At 37.3% G+C, this 16,145-nt stretch overlaps 1 protein-coding gene across 5 annotated transcripts in view; it reads right to left on the bottom strand.

The window, feature by feature from the left end:
- Positions 1 to 16,145, bottom strand: part of DNAAF9 (dynein axonemal assembly factor 9) — a 173,201-nt gene that overhangs the window by 109,165 nt on the left and 47,891 nt on the right. For all 5 annotated transcript variants that reach the window (XM_019971938.2, XM_070802139.1, XM_070802140.1 and 2 more), the window contains exon 7: positions 8,911 to 8,988. In XM_019971938.2, coding sequence (XP_019827497.2) covers positions 8,911 to 8,988 — 78 coding nt within the window. The remainder of the gene's footprint in view (positions 1 to 8,910; positions 8,989 to 16,145) is intronic.

The following is a 16,145-nucleotide window of genomic DNA, read 5'->3' as shown; positions in this document are numbered from 1 at the left end:
AATATCAATAACCTCAGATATGCAGATGACACCACCCTTATGACAGAAAGCAAAGTACTACTAAAGGACCTCCTGATGAAAGTGAAAGAGAGTGAAAAAGTTGGCTTAAAACTCAACATTCAGAAAACTAAGATCATGGCATCTGGTCCCATCACTTCATGACAAATAGATGCAGAAACAGTGTCAGACCTTTTTGGGGGGGCTCCAAAATCACTTCAGATGGTGATCACAGCCATGAAATTACAAGACACTTGCTCCTTAGAAGAAAAGTTATGACCAACCTAGACAGCTTATTAAAAAGTAGAGATATTACTTTGCCAACAAAGGTTCATCTAGTCAAAGCTATGGTTTTTCCAGTAGTCATGTATGGATGTGAGAGTTGGACTATAAAGAAAGCTGAGCACCAAAGAACTGATGCTTTTGAACTGTGGTGTTGGAGAAGACTCTTGAGAGTCCCTTGGACAGCGAGGGGATCCAACCAGTCCATCCTAAAGGAAATCAACCTTGAATATTCATTGGAAGGACTGATGCTGAAACTCCTATACTTTGGCCACCTGATACAAAGAACTGACTCAATGGAAAAGACCCTGATGCTGGGAAAGATTGAAGGCGGGAGGAGAAGGGGATGACAGAGGATGAGATGGTTGGATGGCATCACCGACTGAATGGACACGAGTTTGGGTGAACTCCAGGAGTTGGTGATGGACAGGGAGGTCTGGCGTGCTACAGTCCATGGGGTCGCAAAGAGTTGGACTCGACTGAACTGATAAATATTATATACATATATCAATATATGTCTAAAATTATTTTCAGTAATATGTAGGAGACAGTGCTGATATTTCTGAATATGTTTTATATATAATGTAGGATAAAAAATCAGATATATATATACACACACACACACACATTTAGGGAGAGACGAGGTTGGGGACAGGAAGAGAGAGAAGAAAATTTCCTAGTGCTGTCCACTGAAGAGACCTAGAAACAATGAAGTAATTTTCCCTCTAAAAATCAATCCTGAAACTGATAAAACCTCTAGAATCAATTACTAACATCAGGAGATTCAAGACAGGAAAACTGTTAAACTACATCATGGAAATGCAATCAATAAAATCCCATAAGGGCAAATATAAGACAAATGATCTGGTTTTTTCAACTGACAGTTAGCAAGGGATGGGTGGGAATAAAGAGAAGGAGGGGGAACCTAAACATTAGAAGAAACCTGCAACACACAGAAGCAGGCAAAGCTAAACTATGTGTTTACAGAAGCACATCTAGATGATACACTGCAAAGAAAAGGAAATGATTACCACAGAATTCATGACAGTGTTATTCTTCAGAGAGGAAGGTGACAGATTCGGCAGAAAGCACTCAGATTGCCTCTGGAGTAGCCAGCAAGGTTCTATTGCTTTGCCGTATGATAATTATTAGGTTATACATTAATTTTCTGCTGCTTTCTGAATCTGTGCTACTTTAATAAAAAGTCTTTAAAAACAAAACTCAGAAAAAAATAGAATAAAATCATTAATGTTTTTTAAGATATTCTCTCCTAATTTTACATAGGTAGTTTACAGAGTAAACAAATATATACTAGTAACTGGTAGTCTACAACTGATTAGGTCAGGCTGCCTTGCCATACTACCTCTGCCCTTTGTTCCAGTAAAACAGACCTTCGGAGTTTCAGATCTTGACCCATTGCTATTAGGTTCAATCAGTGGCCCTGATTCTAGGACAGTCTTCCCACTTTGGCACTGGTTTTACCCCACATGGACTGTGAACAGAACTGCACTCTCCACTCGTCCAACTACCACACTAATCACAAATCTTCAATGTCTGTCCAACTCTTCTTCTCAGATCCAGTCCCCATTTCCAGCTAGCTGCCACCACATCTTGGAACTGAAAGTACAATTAGATTCAGAAAGACTTGTGCCAGAACCTTTGCTTTGCCTCTTACTGGCTGTGTGACCTTGGGTAAGGAAACTAACCTTTCTGAGACACAAATGCCTTATGTGTGTAATGGAAGGATTATTATATTTACCTTACAGATACATTACAGGAATTACATGAAATAACCTATAGAAAGTGCTTATTACCAGGTCTTACATACTAGATCCCTGCAATACTTGTCAATTTCTCTGCCTCTACTATCAGCTTAGCTGGAGTTGGCTAAGAATGTCTGAGCCTCTCCCTAGATTTCCTGACATTTCTCTGCTCTGTCTCTCAGACACCCATAATGTGTATCACTGGCCTCAGGAAAGTCACATCTGAGGCTGTGCACCCCAGTGTGGGTCTGTACCTCATCTGCTCAGCTCTGTCCAATCCCTTGGTCTATGCCAGAATGCTTTACTTTGTGAAGCTTAGGAAAACAAAAAAGAACCAATACAGCTATAGTACAGAATACACTTTGTTCTGTTTTACAATTCTATTTAGAAACAAACTCAGAGGTATGCTTCTATTTTAATAGCCTGTATGGTGATACTCACCTTGGTGTGGATCTATGGTAAGAAAGTGAAGTTATATAGTTTGGTAGCAGTCATTCTCTGGTTATCTTCTAGGCGAAAAACATTCCATGCTTTGTGGAGTACACAGAAGAAGATAGGCACTTTGCTCCCAAAAAACTTCCCTGAGGTAGGTGGCTATGTCACTACTAATTATAGAATAAGGTGAAATGAACCATTAAATATTTCTTTCAACTCCATGCTATGACTAAGAGCACTAAATCCTTACCACTAGACCACCAGGAATCCACACTATGACTGAAATGGAAGATACAATAAATTGTCATACCAAAAATAACTACCACTATACATGGAATGTTCATATATATATAAATATATGTATCTATATAAATATTGATATATTTAAGACTTACTAATACCCTTGTGAAAAAGCAAGAGAGTTCCAGAAAAACATCTGTTTTTGCTTTATTGACTATGCCAAAGCCTTTGACTGTGTGGATCACAATAAACTGGAAAATTCTGAAAGAGATGGGAATACCAGACTACCTGACCTGCCTCTTGAGAAACCTGTATGCAGGTCAGGAAGCAACAGTCAGAACTGGACATGGAACAACAGACTGGTTCCAAATAGGAAAAGGAGTACGTCAAGGCTGTATATTGTCACCCTACTTATTTAACTTATATGCAGGATACATCATGAGAAATGCTGGGCTGGAGGAACCACAAGCTGGAATCAAGATTGCTGGGAGAAATATCAATCACCTCAGATATGCAGATGACACCACCCTTATGGCAGAAAGCGAAGAAGAACTAAAGAGCCTCTTGATGAAACTCAAAGAGGAGAGTGAAAAAGTTGGCTTTAAAGCTTAACATTCAGAAAACTAAGATCATGGCATCTGGTCCCATCACTTCATGGCAAATAGATGGGGAAACAGTGGAAATAGTGGCTGACTTTATTTCTGGGGCTCTAAAATCACTGCAGATGGTGATTGCAGCCATGAAATTAAAAGACGCTTACTCCTTGGAAGGAAAGTTATGACCAACCTAGACAGCATATTCAAAAGCAGAGGCATTACTTTGCCAACAAAGGTCCATCTAGTGAAGGCCACGGTTTTTCCAGTGGTCATGTATGGATGTGAGAATTGGACTATAAAGAAAGCTGAGTGCCGAAGAATTGATGCTTTTGAACTGTGGTGTTAGAGAAGACTGTTGAGAGTCCCTTGGACTGCAAGGAGATTCAACCAGTCCATCCTAAAGGAGATCGGTCCTGGGTGTTCATTGGAAGGACTGATGTTGAAGCTGAAACTCCAATACTTTGGCCACCTGATGCGAAGAGCTGACTCATTGGAAAAGACCCTGATGCTGGGAGAGATTGAGGGCAGGAGGAGAAGGGGACGACAGGACGAGATGGTTGGATGGCATCACCGACTCAATGGACATGGGTTTGGGTGGACTCTGGGTGGACTCTGGGAGTTGGTGATAGACAGGGAGGCCTGGCATGCTGCAGTTCATGGGGTTGCAAAGAGTCGGATACAACTGAGCAACTCAACTGAACTGAATACCCTTGTGTACTTCTCTATGCTCATTTTATATATGAGGAGACTGAGGTACTGAACAGTAAAGTTACCCGAGGATGCAATACTAATAACCAGCAAAAGTGAAAATATATCTATGTGAGAGATACCTAGAGCCTGTATGGTTTCCACCAGACACATCATTCTCAAAATTTTTCCACTTGCATTTGTGGAAATGGATTCTGTGTATGGAGGTAGAATTGGTTTGTTAGATCTGATGATGAAGGGAAGGTCTATCTGCTCAGACTCAAGGCCAAATTCAGAAGACAGGCCCAGACAGATATCAAGGTCAGATAAGCAGCAAAAGTCTGCAAAACTCAAGAAACATGTCAGTGTGCCTTCACCCTTGCCCATTACGGAAGGACCCTGAACTTCAGACAGGACTCCTGGCCCTAGGCTGGCATACAGCAGTGTCTGCTCTCAAATGACTTAAAGGGTGAAAAGAAGTTTAATTTCAGTATTTAAAAGTATTTTTAAGAATTACATTATATAATAAATGTAAGAAAACAAAAATAAGTAAAATAATAATATTTTTTAAATATATAACCAGTACAAAAATAATAACCAGTAAGACTACCATCTGAAATTTCTAAGATACACAAATACAAATTATTTTACAAAGATGGAAATATACTCTACTTTTTTACTTTTCCCACCAAAGATATTTTGAACATCTTTCTAAATAAAATCTCAGAGCAGTCTGCATTTTCTCTTTGCAGGATCTGACCAAGAAGCATGTAGCTGTAGGCAGTCTGGCCATCAAATAGCTGCCAGCAAAGACTGGCCAGTGAGATTTAAGGCCTAGATGCTAATTCTGACTATAAGGTTATCAGTCTTAGCAAAGAGAAAACACATGTGAACAGCAAACGTATTTGGACAGTGAAGAGAAAAAGGGTTTTTAAAGACAACTTTGGAGACTATGGAGCAGCTGAGCAAGAAAAGAGAGAAGGAAAAAAAAAGTAGATTTTTTTATAGGGACTTCTCTGGTGGTCCACTGGTTAGGAATCCACCTGCCAATGTAGGCGACACAGACTGATTGCTGGTCTGGGAGGATCCCACATACTCTAGGACAACCACAGCTGAGCCCATGTACAACTGCTGAGCCTGCTCTAGAGCCCACAAGCTGCAGCTGCTAAGCCTGCATGCTCCAACTACTAAACCCGTGCTCCGCAATGAGAAGCCACCACAATAAGCCTGTGCACTGCAACTGGAGAGTAATGGCTTGTAGCAATTAGAGAAAGCCTGCAAATAGCAACAAAGACCCAGTACAGCCAAAAATAGATAAATTTAAAAAAGGAAGAGGTAATATGGGTATGGATTGGCTCCCTTCTTCAATAATTTTTTATCAGCACAAGTCAGGACTGAAATTGCATTTTAACTTCTTTTGGTTGTTGGATTTGAATCTTATTAAAACATGTAGATTCACCTCAGAGATCCCTTTACAAATTTATAGTCATTTTCGTACATATTTATTTTATTGGATTTAGGGTTTATGAAAGCTCCTGAATTTGTGGATTGATGTATTTCATCAATTTAGAAAGTTTTTGGATATTATCAACTTAAATTTATTGCCCCATTTTCTCTCTACTTTCCCTTCTGGGACTCCAACTATACTTGGATTCCAATGATTTACTATGTAGATCATTTGACACTGTTTGGCAGATACTGGATACTGTGCTCTGCCCTTTTTGTTCATTTTCTCTCTGTCTTTCAGTTTAGAAACTTTCTATTGATTTATCTTCAAGTTCATTGAACTTTTCTTCATTGGAGTCTAATTTAATAAATTAGCCAATTTAATAAATTCTCCATTTTTATAGCCCATATTTTTCATTTCTAGCATTTTCATTTGGTTCTTTTTATAGCTGTCAGGTCTCTGTTAAAATTCCTCATCTCTTCACATATGTTGTCCCATTTTCTTCCAGATTCTTTAGCACTTTCATCATTTAAACTCTCCATTGGTCAATTCTAACATCTGGGCCTACTTCTATTGACTGTTTCCTTTCTTGACCACATATCAAATTTTCTTGCTTCTTCTTATTTTATAATTAAAAAAAAAATATGCCAGATGTTTCATATAAAACAGTAAAAACTGACATAAATACCACTCACCTCTAAGAAAGGGCCACTAGATCCCTCTCTTTCATTAGACCACTAAAGCAGGGAACTAAGTTAATCTGATCTGTAATTGATCAGGGTCTGGATCTTGTAACATTTGTAGTTTGGTTTAAATTCAAATTCAAATATTTTAAGGGTAGGCTGTGAACTTTAGTGATTTTGCTCTGACAATTTTCTGGAAATCTCTTTTCATTTCACAGCTAAGCTATCAGCTTTAGGAATTACGGACAATCTCTCCCTGCTTTACAAGCTGGCTATCAGCTTTTTGGGTGGCTAAGAAGTTCTCTTTGCTCTCCATCTCCAGTCCCTTGGTTCTGTGTATGTAAAGAGATCTTAGTCTTGCTGCCTGTCCCTAGCCTTAAAAGGGTAGCTGCTTATACCTTGTGAAGACCTGAAATGCTGCCAAAGGGTTGCTCTCAGCTCTCATCTCTAATCCAGGTTATAGTTGAGTATCAAGTGCTTCAGGCAAGATGGGTAGATTAACCTGAACACTTGTGAAGACCTATGGTATCGAGTTGAGGGGTAAGTGTTGACTCACTCACATACAGCCATTAAAAGGTCTTTAAAAGGTCAACTGATTTTTACTGATCCTTGTGTATGATAGATTTCTCTTCCTCATGCTGTTCCATTAAAAATGAGAACAGCATCCTATGAGGGGCCCTATTTTTCAGAAACAGAGTTCTTTGCAGTTTCTTTGCATCTTCAGCTCTCTAATTGATTTTAAACTACTATTTTGCTGCATATTCAGATTGTTTGGTTGTTAGGATGAGAAGAATGGTCTCCTTTGATTTTCTATATCCCTAACTTGGAGGAAAAAAATCATGGTCATTTTTATTTATTTTGTGAACAGCCAATTCTAGTTGTCTTCCAGTTCCACACCATTGTATTTTTCTTACCAATTGGTAAGAGCTCTCCATAATGTAGTAGGTATAAATGCACTCAATCATATTTTGGTATAAGAAATACCATCTTACTTTATTCTTTGTAAATAAAACTAAATCTGGCTCTGAGCCCTCACTTTTCCTCTTAGATGGGAAGTCCAACCTCAGACATTAAAAGGGTTTCCTTTCACTTTTTCAAGATACCATCTAAGCATATGAAGCTCACTGGAAATTAGAGAACCATGAAAGGGTTTGGTCTACAACTCGTGATGATTACCGCTGTTACTTGATGTTGCATGATGTCACTGCTGCTCTAGGTATAATTAAAGATGTTCTCTGGGTGGTCCTATTCCACTGACTATGGAGATGATTGCAGTGTTCTCAAAACTACAATGCTATGTCTAGTCTCCATGTGTGACCTGCAGCTCCCTATTTAGGGCACTGCACACAAGTGGGGTGTGGCTCACAGATACTTTGCAGAAATTCCTATATTACTTATCACTCTTAGTTGTCAGTATTTAAATTTTCTTTATCATTCTTAGTCTTTTTTTCCCTTCCTTTTTTTTTTGGCTCGTGGGATCTATTTCCATGACCAAGAACTGAACTTGGGCCCCCAGTAGTAGAAGTCCTAATCACTGGACGACTAGGTAAATCCCATCATTCTTACACTTTTAATGTTATACATTTTTTCACTTTCACTTTTTCCCATAATTAGCCACACCATGGACTGATGATGACGATTAGGTCTTTTTAGAGAACAAAAAGTTCAGGTTTTATTTTTCTCTTATATTCCTATGTTATTAGAAATGTTTAAACAGAATGGATGTTCAATTTTATCTAATGTCTTTTTGGTGTCTATGGAATCATCATAAATGGTTCCAAGGAGAAAAATTAGTACAGTGATTACATTAACAGATTTTCTGGTATTAAACTAAATATTAAACGCTTAATATACCCTAATTCATCATAGAATGTTCTTTTAGTATGATACTATTTGCTGACATTTTACTTAAAATATAGGCATTGATATTTGTAAGTGAAACTGATGTGTAGTTTTCATTTTTGGAATTGTTTTTGTCTTTGGAATTATTTGGGGTCTTACTTTGACAGTTAATATCATTAGAAGGCTACATATAAGCTGTTCTTTTTCCATGGATATCCATCCATGACTGCTGAGAGATACTACTGAGCTGTTTAAACAAAGTACCTATATCTTAGTTTTGTTTGTTGCTCCTTGTTACAAACTGTTCTGCCCATTGTGAATTTTTTTCTTCAAAGTTCAGATGAAAAATTAATACCTGATCCTTTAATCTAGGAGTCAGCAAATTACAGCCTGTTGGAAGGCCATTTATTTTTGTAAGTAAAGTTTCCCTGGAATATAGACATAACCATTCATTAAAGCATTGCCTACAATGGTATTGTCGAATAGTTCAAAGACACAGGGCTCACAAGGTCTAAAATGCTATTATCCACCTCTTAACAGAAAAACATTGCCAACCCCTAATACTTAATTCCTTTAAGACATATCCTAATTTCTTAATCTTTTCATTAGATCTTTTCATTCAGAGAAGGCATCCTCTGGACTGTTTTTCTAAAGTCCAGCCCAACAGAAAGAATGTCTTTAGGTGAAAACCTAAACCTTGGACAAGGCAGGGAGCCTTGGTTTCATCTTAGGTGGTTTCTCAGAGTGAAAGAGGCAGTATCTCTTTTCCAGGTCCTCTTTCACTCCAAAGGAGTTCAAGATAACAATCAAGGAAGAAACTGCTCAATTCTTTAACTAAATGCAAACTAAAATATATCCTGCATTTCTACAAGTTAAATATCATTAGTAGATTACTGAGCTGGTTATATTTATATGTTAAATACAGTGTGGCTCTTTACCTCGGAAAGCAAACTCTCCAGGGACACAGGATCCATCTTGCTGTAGACATTCCATAGATTCAAACTCACATCTTGCAACTGTAATACAAGGGGGAAAACACTGAAATAACTGAGTCGGTATCATTAGGACAATCAGAATTATTTTCTGACATTTAGAAATGGTTATCTTGGTGAATAATATATCAAAACTTTGTCAATTATCAGAACCTATACATACTTGATAAATGTGTCCCACTGAAGGAAACTATCTTTTCAGATTCAGAGACTTTAGTATATCTTTTGAATATCATCTTTGATGGGCATATACAAATTTATACACATATACACACAAATATATTGTGAATTCATTTAAAATAAAATTTTAATTAGAATATATTCTTACAGTTTAAAAAAATCAAATACTAGTACTAAAGGCCTGTAATGAAAAAAATTTAATCCCTACTTCAATCTTTCATAAACTGCCCCTTGTCTCAATCCTCAGAGGCAACCACTTTGAAGTCTTTTAATGTTTTCTTTTTGGTAATTACCTCCATATTTTGATATAAGCATCTACCACTATTTCTTCATTTATCAATTCAGAAATTAAATACTGACTTATGACAAAGATGTAGCTCTGCTATACTTATCCCCATTCTCACTTTTTCTCATACACATACCTAATACCATGATATGACTTTTTTGGCTATACTGCTGCTGCTAAGTCGCTTCAGTCGTGTCCGACTCTGTACGATCCCATGGATGGCAGCCCACGAGGCTTCCCCGTCCCTGGGATTCTCCAGGCAAGAACACTGGAGTGGGTTGCCATTTCCTTCTCCAATACATGAAAGTGAAAAGTGAAAGTGAAGTCGCTGAATCTTGTCTGACTCTTAGCGACCCCATGGACTTCAGCCCACCAGGCTCCTCCATCCATGGGATTTTCCAGGCAAGAGTGCTGGAGTGGGGTGCCACTGCCTTCTCCGTTGGCTATACTAGTAGTTATTATTTACAATATTAAAGATATATATGTAATATATAAAATTTACTGCACGCCTAGTACATACCATACTATTTACTTTCTTAAACAAATTTCGTTTTTCCAAAAGCTACCAACAGCTTTTTTTTTTTACTTGTATTTTATATATATATTAAAAAAAAAAATCAATCCTAAATTTTTTTCTACCTTTCCCACTTAATTTGCTCACAGTTAATCTCCTTACACTAGAGTTTCTCAATAGAAACACTACTGTGATTTGAGGGCCAGTTATTTCTTCGATGTGAGGGGATGCCCTTGCATTGTTTTGTGCAACATCCTTGGTCTCTTACTCACTGGATGCCTATAACAATGACCCTCCCTGTCTAGGCAAATCAAAAGCATGTCCAAATATTGGGGGGAGGAGAGGGATGAGACAGCAAAATCATTCCAATTGAGAACCACTGGTTTAAAGATATCAGATAATCTCTCTCTTTCTTCCAGCTTCATTCTGAAGCTTTCACATGATGGATTTGATCCCGTGGCTTAATTTGTCTCCTCTTCCTTGGCTGACTTCCTTGTTTGTTAGAGCACATCCTTCAATAGCTTTCTAAGAAAAGATTAATGGAAGGAAAAAATTTTTTTAAGTTTAAAAATGTCTTTATTCTGTCCTATGACTGATTTGGCAATCACTGATGCTCTTTCCAGTCAGCAAAAACAAGACCAAGAGCTGACTGTGGCTCAGATCGTAAACTCCTTATTGCCAAATTCAGACTTAAATTGAAGAAAGTGGGGAAAACCACTAGACCATTCAGGTATGTGGAAAGAAGAGAAGCAAAAAGCAAAGGAGAAAAGGAAAGATACACCCATTTGAATGCAGAGTTCCAAAGAATAGCAAGGAGAGATAAGAAAGCCTTCCTCAGCGATCAATGCAAAGAAACAGAGGAAAACAATAGAATGGGAAAGACTAGAGATCTCTTCAAGAAAATTAGAGATACCAACGGGACATTTCATGCAAAGATGGGCTCAATAAAGGACAGAAATGGTATGAACCTAACAGAAGCAGAAGATATTAAGAAGAGGTGGCAAGAATATACAGAAGTAGTACACAAAAAAGATCATGACCCAGATAACCAAGTTCAGTTCAGTTCAGTTCAGTCGCTCAGTCGTGTCCAACAGTTTGGATTAACTCCAGGAGTTGGTGATCGACAGGGAGGCCTGGCATGCTCGGTTCATGGGGTCGCAAAGAGTCGGACATAACTGAGCCACTGAACTAAACTGATGCTCTTTCCATTCTTTTGGATTCTTTAGTCTCTCTGTGCTTCATTCACCTTGGATGGTTTCTACTGCTATGGCTTAAAAATCATTAATCTTCTTTGGCAGGATCTAAGTTAATGTTACTGCCATCTAGTATATTTTTCATCTTAGATATTGCAATGTTCACTTCTAGAAGTTCTATCTGGGTCCTTTTTATATTTTCTATTTGTTTAACCCATTCAATCTTTCCTCTAGCTTCTAGAGCATATGGAATACAATGAGAATAACTGTTTTATGTCCTTGTTTGCTAATTCTAATGTTTCTGTCCATTTCAGGTCAATTTTGACTGATTACCTTATTATCAGTCATATATTCCCACTTACCTGTAAAGTGATAATCTTTGGATGCCAGACACTGAATTTTACCTTGTTGGATACCAGGTATTTTCATATTCCTATAAATATTCTTGTGCTTTATTCTGGAATGCAGTTACTTGAAAACTGTTTGATCCTTTCAGGTCTTACTTTTGTAAATTGTTAGGAGGGTCCAGAGCAGTGCTCATACTAGGGCTGATTATTCCCCACTACTGAGACAAAACCCTCCTGAAGACTTTATCCAATGCCCCTTATGAATTATGTTCCCACCTAATTGGTGGGAACAGGCACTATTCCCAGCTCTAAGCATGCATCAGGAACTGTTCTGGAATAATTTCACCTGTGTTTTTCTTCCTCCAACTTCAGTGGTTAAGTCACACAAAAGCACATATAGCAAAACTCTGTTGAATACTTGGGATGCCAGAGGAGGAGGAAAGGAATCTTCGCAGACCTTGGGAGTTCTGTTTTGGGGGAAATCTTTCCTCTTTAGTACTCTAGATGCTTTGGTCTCATCAGAATCTTAGCAGCATCTACTCAGCTCAGGAAGTACATTGGGATCTACCTGGGTACCCCCTTCCTGTGCCACGGCCTGGGAATTTTCTCAAAGTACAGTTGATCCTTGAGTGACATGGGTGTTAATGCTAACATGGGAGAATCGATGCTCTCTGCAGATGAAAAGCCATGAATAAAGCTTACAGTCAGCCCTCTGTAAAAGCAATTCTGCATTCATGGTTCTGTGCCCGTGGATTCACCCCACTGTGGATCATGTAGTACTATATTATTTACCACTGAAAAAAAAATCTCTGTGTAAGTGAACCTATGCAGTTCAAACTCCTATTTTTTTGAAGGTCAACTGTAGTAAGCTAGGACAATCCTGGGGTTCATCTTGTCTATTTCTCTCTCTCAAGGGAATTACCTCCTTGCCGGACGTCTAGTGTCTTAAAAACCATTTTTATCATGTTTAATGTTAGTTTAATGTTTGTTTGTTTTGGTTGGGGAAGGAGAGAAATCAAACTTCTGTTGTCTTATCGTACAAGACTTATTTTTTCTGCCTGGAAGCTTTTTATGATATTCTTTAATTCTTATTGTTTAAAAAAGCACAGACAGATTTAAGCTTTTTTAAAAATCTCACTGATGCTTGCTAAGCAATTTAATTTAAAAGCTTTTATTTATCATTATCACTGGAAATGTTTACTTCTATTTTTAAGTTTCCTCCCTTCTGGTATCTCTGTTCTATCCTTCTAGACCTCCTACTTAAAGGATATCAAACATCATAGATAAGTTCTCTAAGATTTTAAAGTTTTTTCTCATATTTCCTTTTATTTCTAAAGTTTTTAATTTTGAGATTTTCCTAACTTTACCCTCCCAATTGCTCTGTTAATTTTATCACTTATAACTTCCCAGAGCTCATATTTTCCTTATATTCATTTATCACAAAATAACTCTTGTTCTATGGTCATCAAATCTTACATTTCTCCAGGCATCCTAAATAGAGTTTTATATCTTAACTTTCCCCCTATATCTTAAATTATCTTTGTGTCACATTCAGAATTTTTTAAAAATCTTGACTTTTTCTTTCAAATTACAGGTGATTTAATCCAATGTGTGGTGAGCTTTCACTGCCTGTTTATATTTTCAAAAAAATGTTGATGGGAAGCTTTCTGTTCTTAGCAGAGCTTGTCAAGTACCAGTAAGTTTTGTAGCAGAGTAGACATGTAAGAGGCAGCTATAGGATCTCTACTCCCTCATATTCTAAATACCAAAATGTAGAGAGCTTTACTATACTACCCAAAGCGTTACCTTTGTTTTCAAGTTTCCACAGAGAAACTCCACCCACTCACTTTGTTCCTTGTTTTTCCTACTAAGGAGGTGGCAGTTGGTAAATGTCTGGTTGCTTGTCACTCTGTGTCACACTCCGTGACACATAAACACACACTATTACATAACCTTCACTTTTGATATCACCATTTTCCATTCTCTATCCTCCATTTTATTATCTTTTTCCTCATTGATTTAACCTATTTGGCTCCTTTCTCTGTAACGTGCAACAGTTTTACAAGTGTGCCAACTGATGAGATTTTTGAGGTACTGAACTTGATGTCCATTTTTTTAATTTATTTGATATTGAAGTACAGTTGATTTTCAAAATTATATAACTTACAGGTATATAACACAGTGATTCACAACTTTAAAGGTTATACTACATTTATAGTTATAAAATACTGGCTATATTCCCCGTGTTGTACAATTAAGCTCTGTAGCTTATCTTCAACATAATAGTTTGTACCTCTCATTTCCCTACCCCTATCCTGCCTTCCCCTACTTCCCTGTTCCCACTGGTAACCACTAGTTAGTTCTCTGTATCTGTGGGTCTGTTTCTTTTCCATTTTATTCATAGTAGTGTTGTATTTTTCAGATTGCACATGTAAGTGATATCATAAGTGCCTGTCTTTGACTTACCTCACTTAGTACAATACCCTCCCAAGTGCACCCATGTTGTTCCAAGTTTTCGTTTTATGGTTAAGCAGTATTCCACTATATATATACACACATACGTATATATACCATATCTTCTTTCCATTCATCTATTTATCAACATTTAGGTGGCTTCCGTATATTGACAATGGGCTTCCCAGGTGGCACTAGTGGTAAAGAACCTGCTTCCCAGTGGAGGAGACATAAGAGCTGCAGGTTCTATCTCTGGGTTGGGAAGATCCCCTGGAGGAGGGCATGGCAACCCACTCTAGTATTCTTGCCTGGAGAATCCCCATGGACAGAGGAGCCTGGTGGGCTACTGTCCATAGGGTCACAAAGAATCAGACACGACTGAAGTGACTTAGCACACGTATATTGACAACTGTAAATAATGTTGCTATGAACATTGGGGTGCATGTATTGAGTTAGTGGTTTTGGGTTTACAACTGTAAATAATGTTGCTATGAACACTGGGGTGCATGTATTGAGTTAGTGGTTTTGGGTTTACATATATGTAAACATATATATGTATACATACATACATACATACATATATACATATATATATATATAAAACCCAGTAGTTCCCTAGGAGTGGAACTGCTGGGTTATATGGTAGTTATATTTTTAGCTTTTTGAGGAACCTACATACTGTTTTCCACAGTGACTGCGCCAATTTATATTCCTACCAACAGTGTATGATGTGTTCCCATTTCTCTACATCCTCACCAACATTTGTGTTCTTTTTGATGTCATGCTGACAAATAAGAGGTGAAATCTCATTATGGTTTTGATTTGCATTTCCCTGGTGACTAGTGATGTTGAGCACCTTTTCACATGCTTGTTGGCCATCTGTATGTCTTCTTTGGTTAAATGTCTCTAGCTCTTCTACCCATTTTTGGATTTTTTCTTTTATGTGTAGTTCTATGAGCTGTTTACATATTTTGGATATTAACCCTTATCAATCATATCATCTGCAAGTATCTTCTCCTATTCACAAGGCTGTCTTTATTTTGTTGATGGTTTAAGATTAATTAGGCCCAATTTGTCTATTCTTGCTTTTATTTTCCTCGCTTTAGGAGGCAGATCCAAAAACCTATTGCCACAATTAATGTCAGAGTGTTCTGCCTAGGTTTTCTTCTGGTTTTATTGTTTCCAGTCTCACACTTAGGTCTTTAATCCACTTTATTTTTGTATATGGTGTCAGAGAATGTTCTAATTTCATTCTTTTACACACAACTGTCCAGTTTTCCTATTATGTACTGAAGAGACTGTCCTTTCTCCATTGTATATTCTTGCTTCTTTTGTTGTAGATTAACTGACCTTAAGTGCATGATTTATTTATTTTTTAAGTGCATGGGTTTAATGCTGAGCTCTCTATTCTGTTTCATTGATCTATGTATGTCTGTGTGTCAGTATTAAGACATACTGCTATTATTACTGTAGTAGTGTAGTACAGTCTTTAGTCAGGGACTGTTATCCTTCCAGCTCTCTTTCTCAAGACCATTTTGGCTATTTGGGGTATTTTGTATTTTCATACAAATTTTAGATTTGTTCTACTTCTGTGAAAGACCCTGGTATTCTGACAAGGATTACATCGAATCTGTATATTGCCTTGGATAAGTATAGTCATTTTAACAATATTAATTCTTCCAATCCAAGAACATAGTGTATTTTTCCATTTGTGTTGTATTTAATTTGCTTCACCAATGTCTGTTTCCTGAGTTCTTTTATCTTCTGACGTACATTTATTCCTAAGTATTTTATTCTTTTTGATGAGATGGTAAATGGGATTGTTTCCTTAATTTCTTTGTGATAGTTAACTGTTAGTGTATGGAAAAGCAACAGATTTCTGTATATTAATTTTGTATCCTGCAACTTCACCAGCTTCACTGATGAGCTCTAGTAGATTTCTGGTAGCATCTGCAGGATTTTCTATGTAGAGAACTATGTCATCTGCAAACAGTGACAGCTTTACTTCTTCCTTTCCAATCTTAATTCCTTTTTTTTGGTTATGTATGGCCTTTATTATGCTGAGGTATGCTCCCTTAGTGTGCACTTTCTGGAGGTTTTTTTAAAATCATAAACAGATGTTGAATTTTGTTAAAAGCCTTTTCTGCATCTACTGAGATAACCACTTTTTTTTTTTTTTTTTTAGTTTTCACATTGTTAATGTGATG

Source organism: Bos indicus, chromosome 13 (assembly GCF_029378745.1).
Source record: "Bos indicus isolate NIAB-ARS_2022 breed Sahiwal x Tharparkar chromosome 13, NIAB-ARS_B.indTharparkar_mat_pri_1.0, whole genome shotgun sequence".
Taxonomy (NCBI): Eukaryota; Metazoa; Chordata; class Mammalia; order Artiodactyla; family Bovidae; genus Bos; species Bos indicus.
This window is presented reverse-complemented; position numbering and strand designations above follow the sequence as displayed.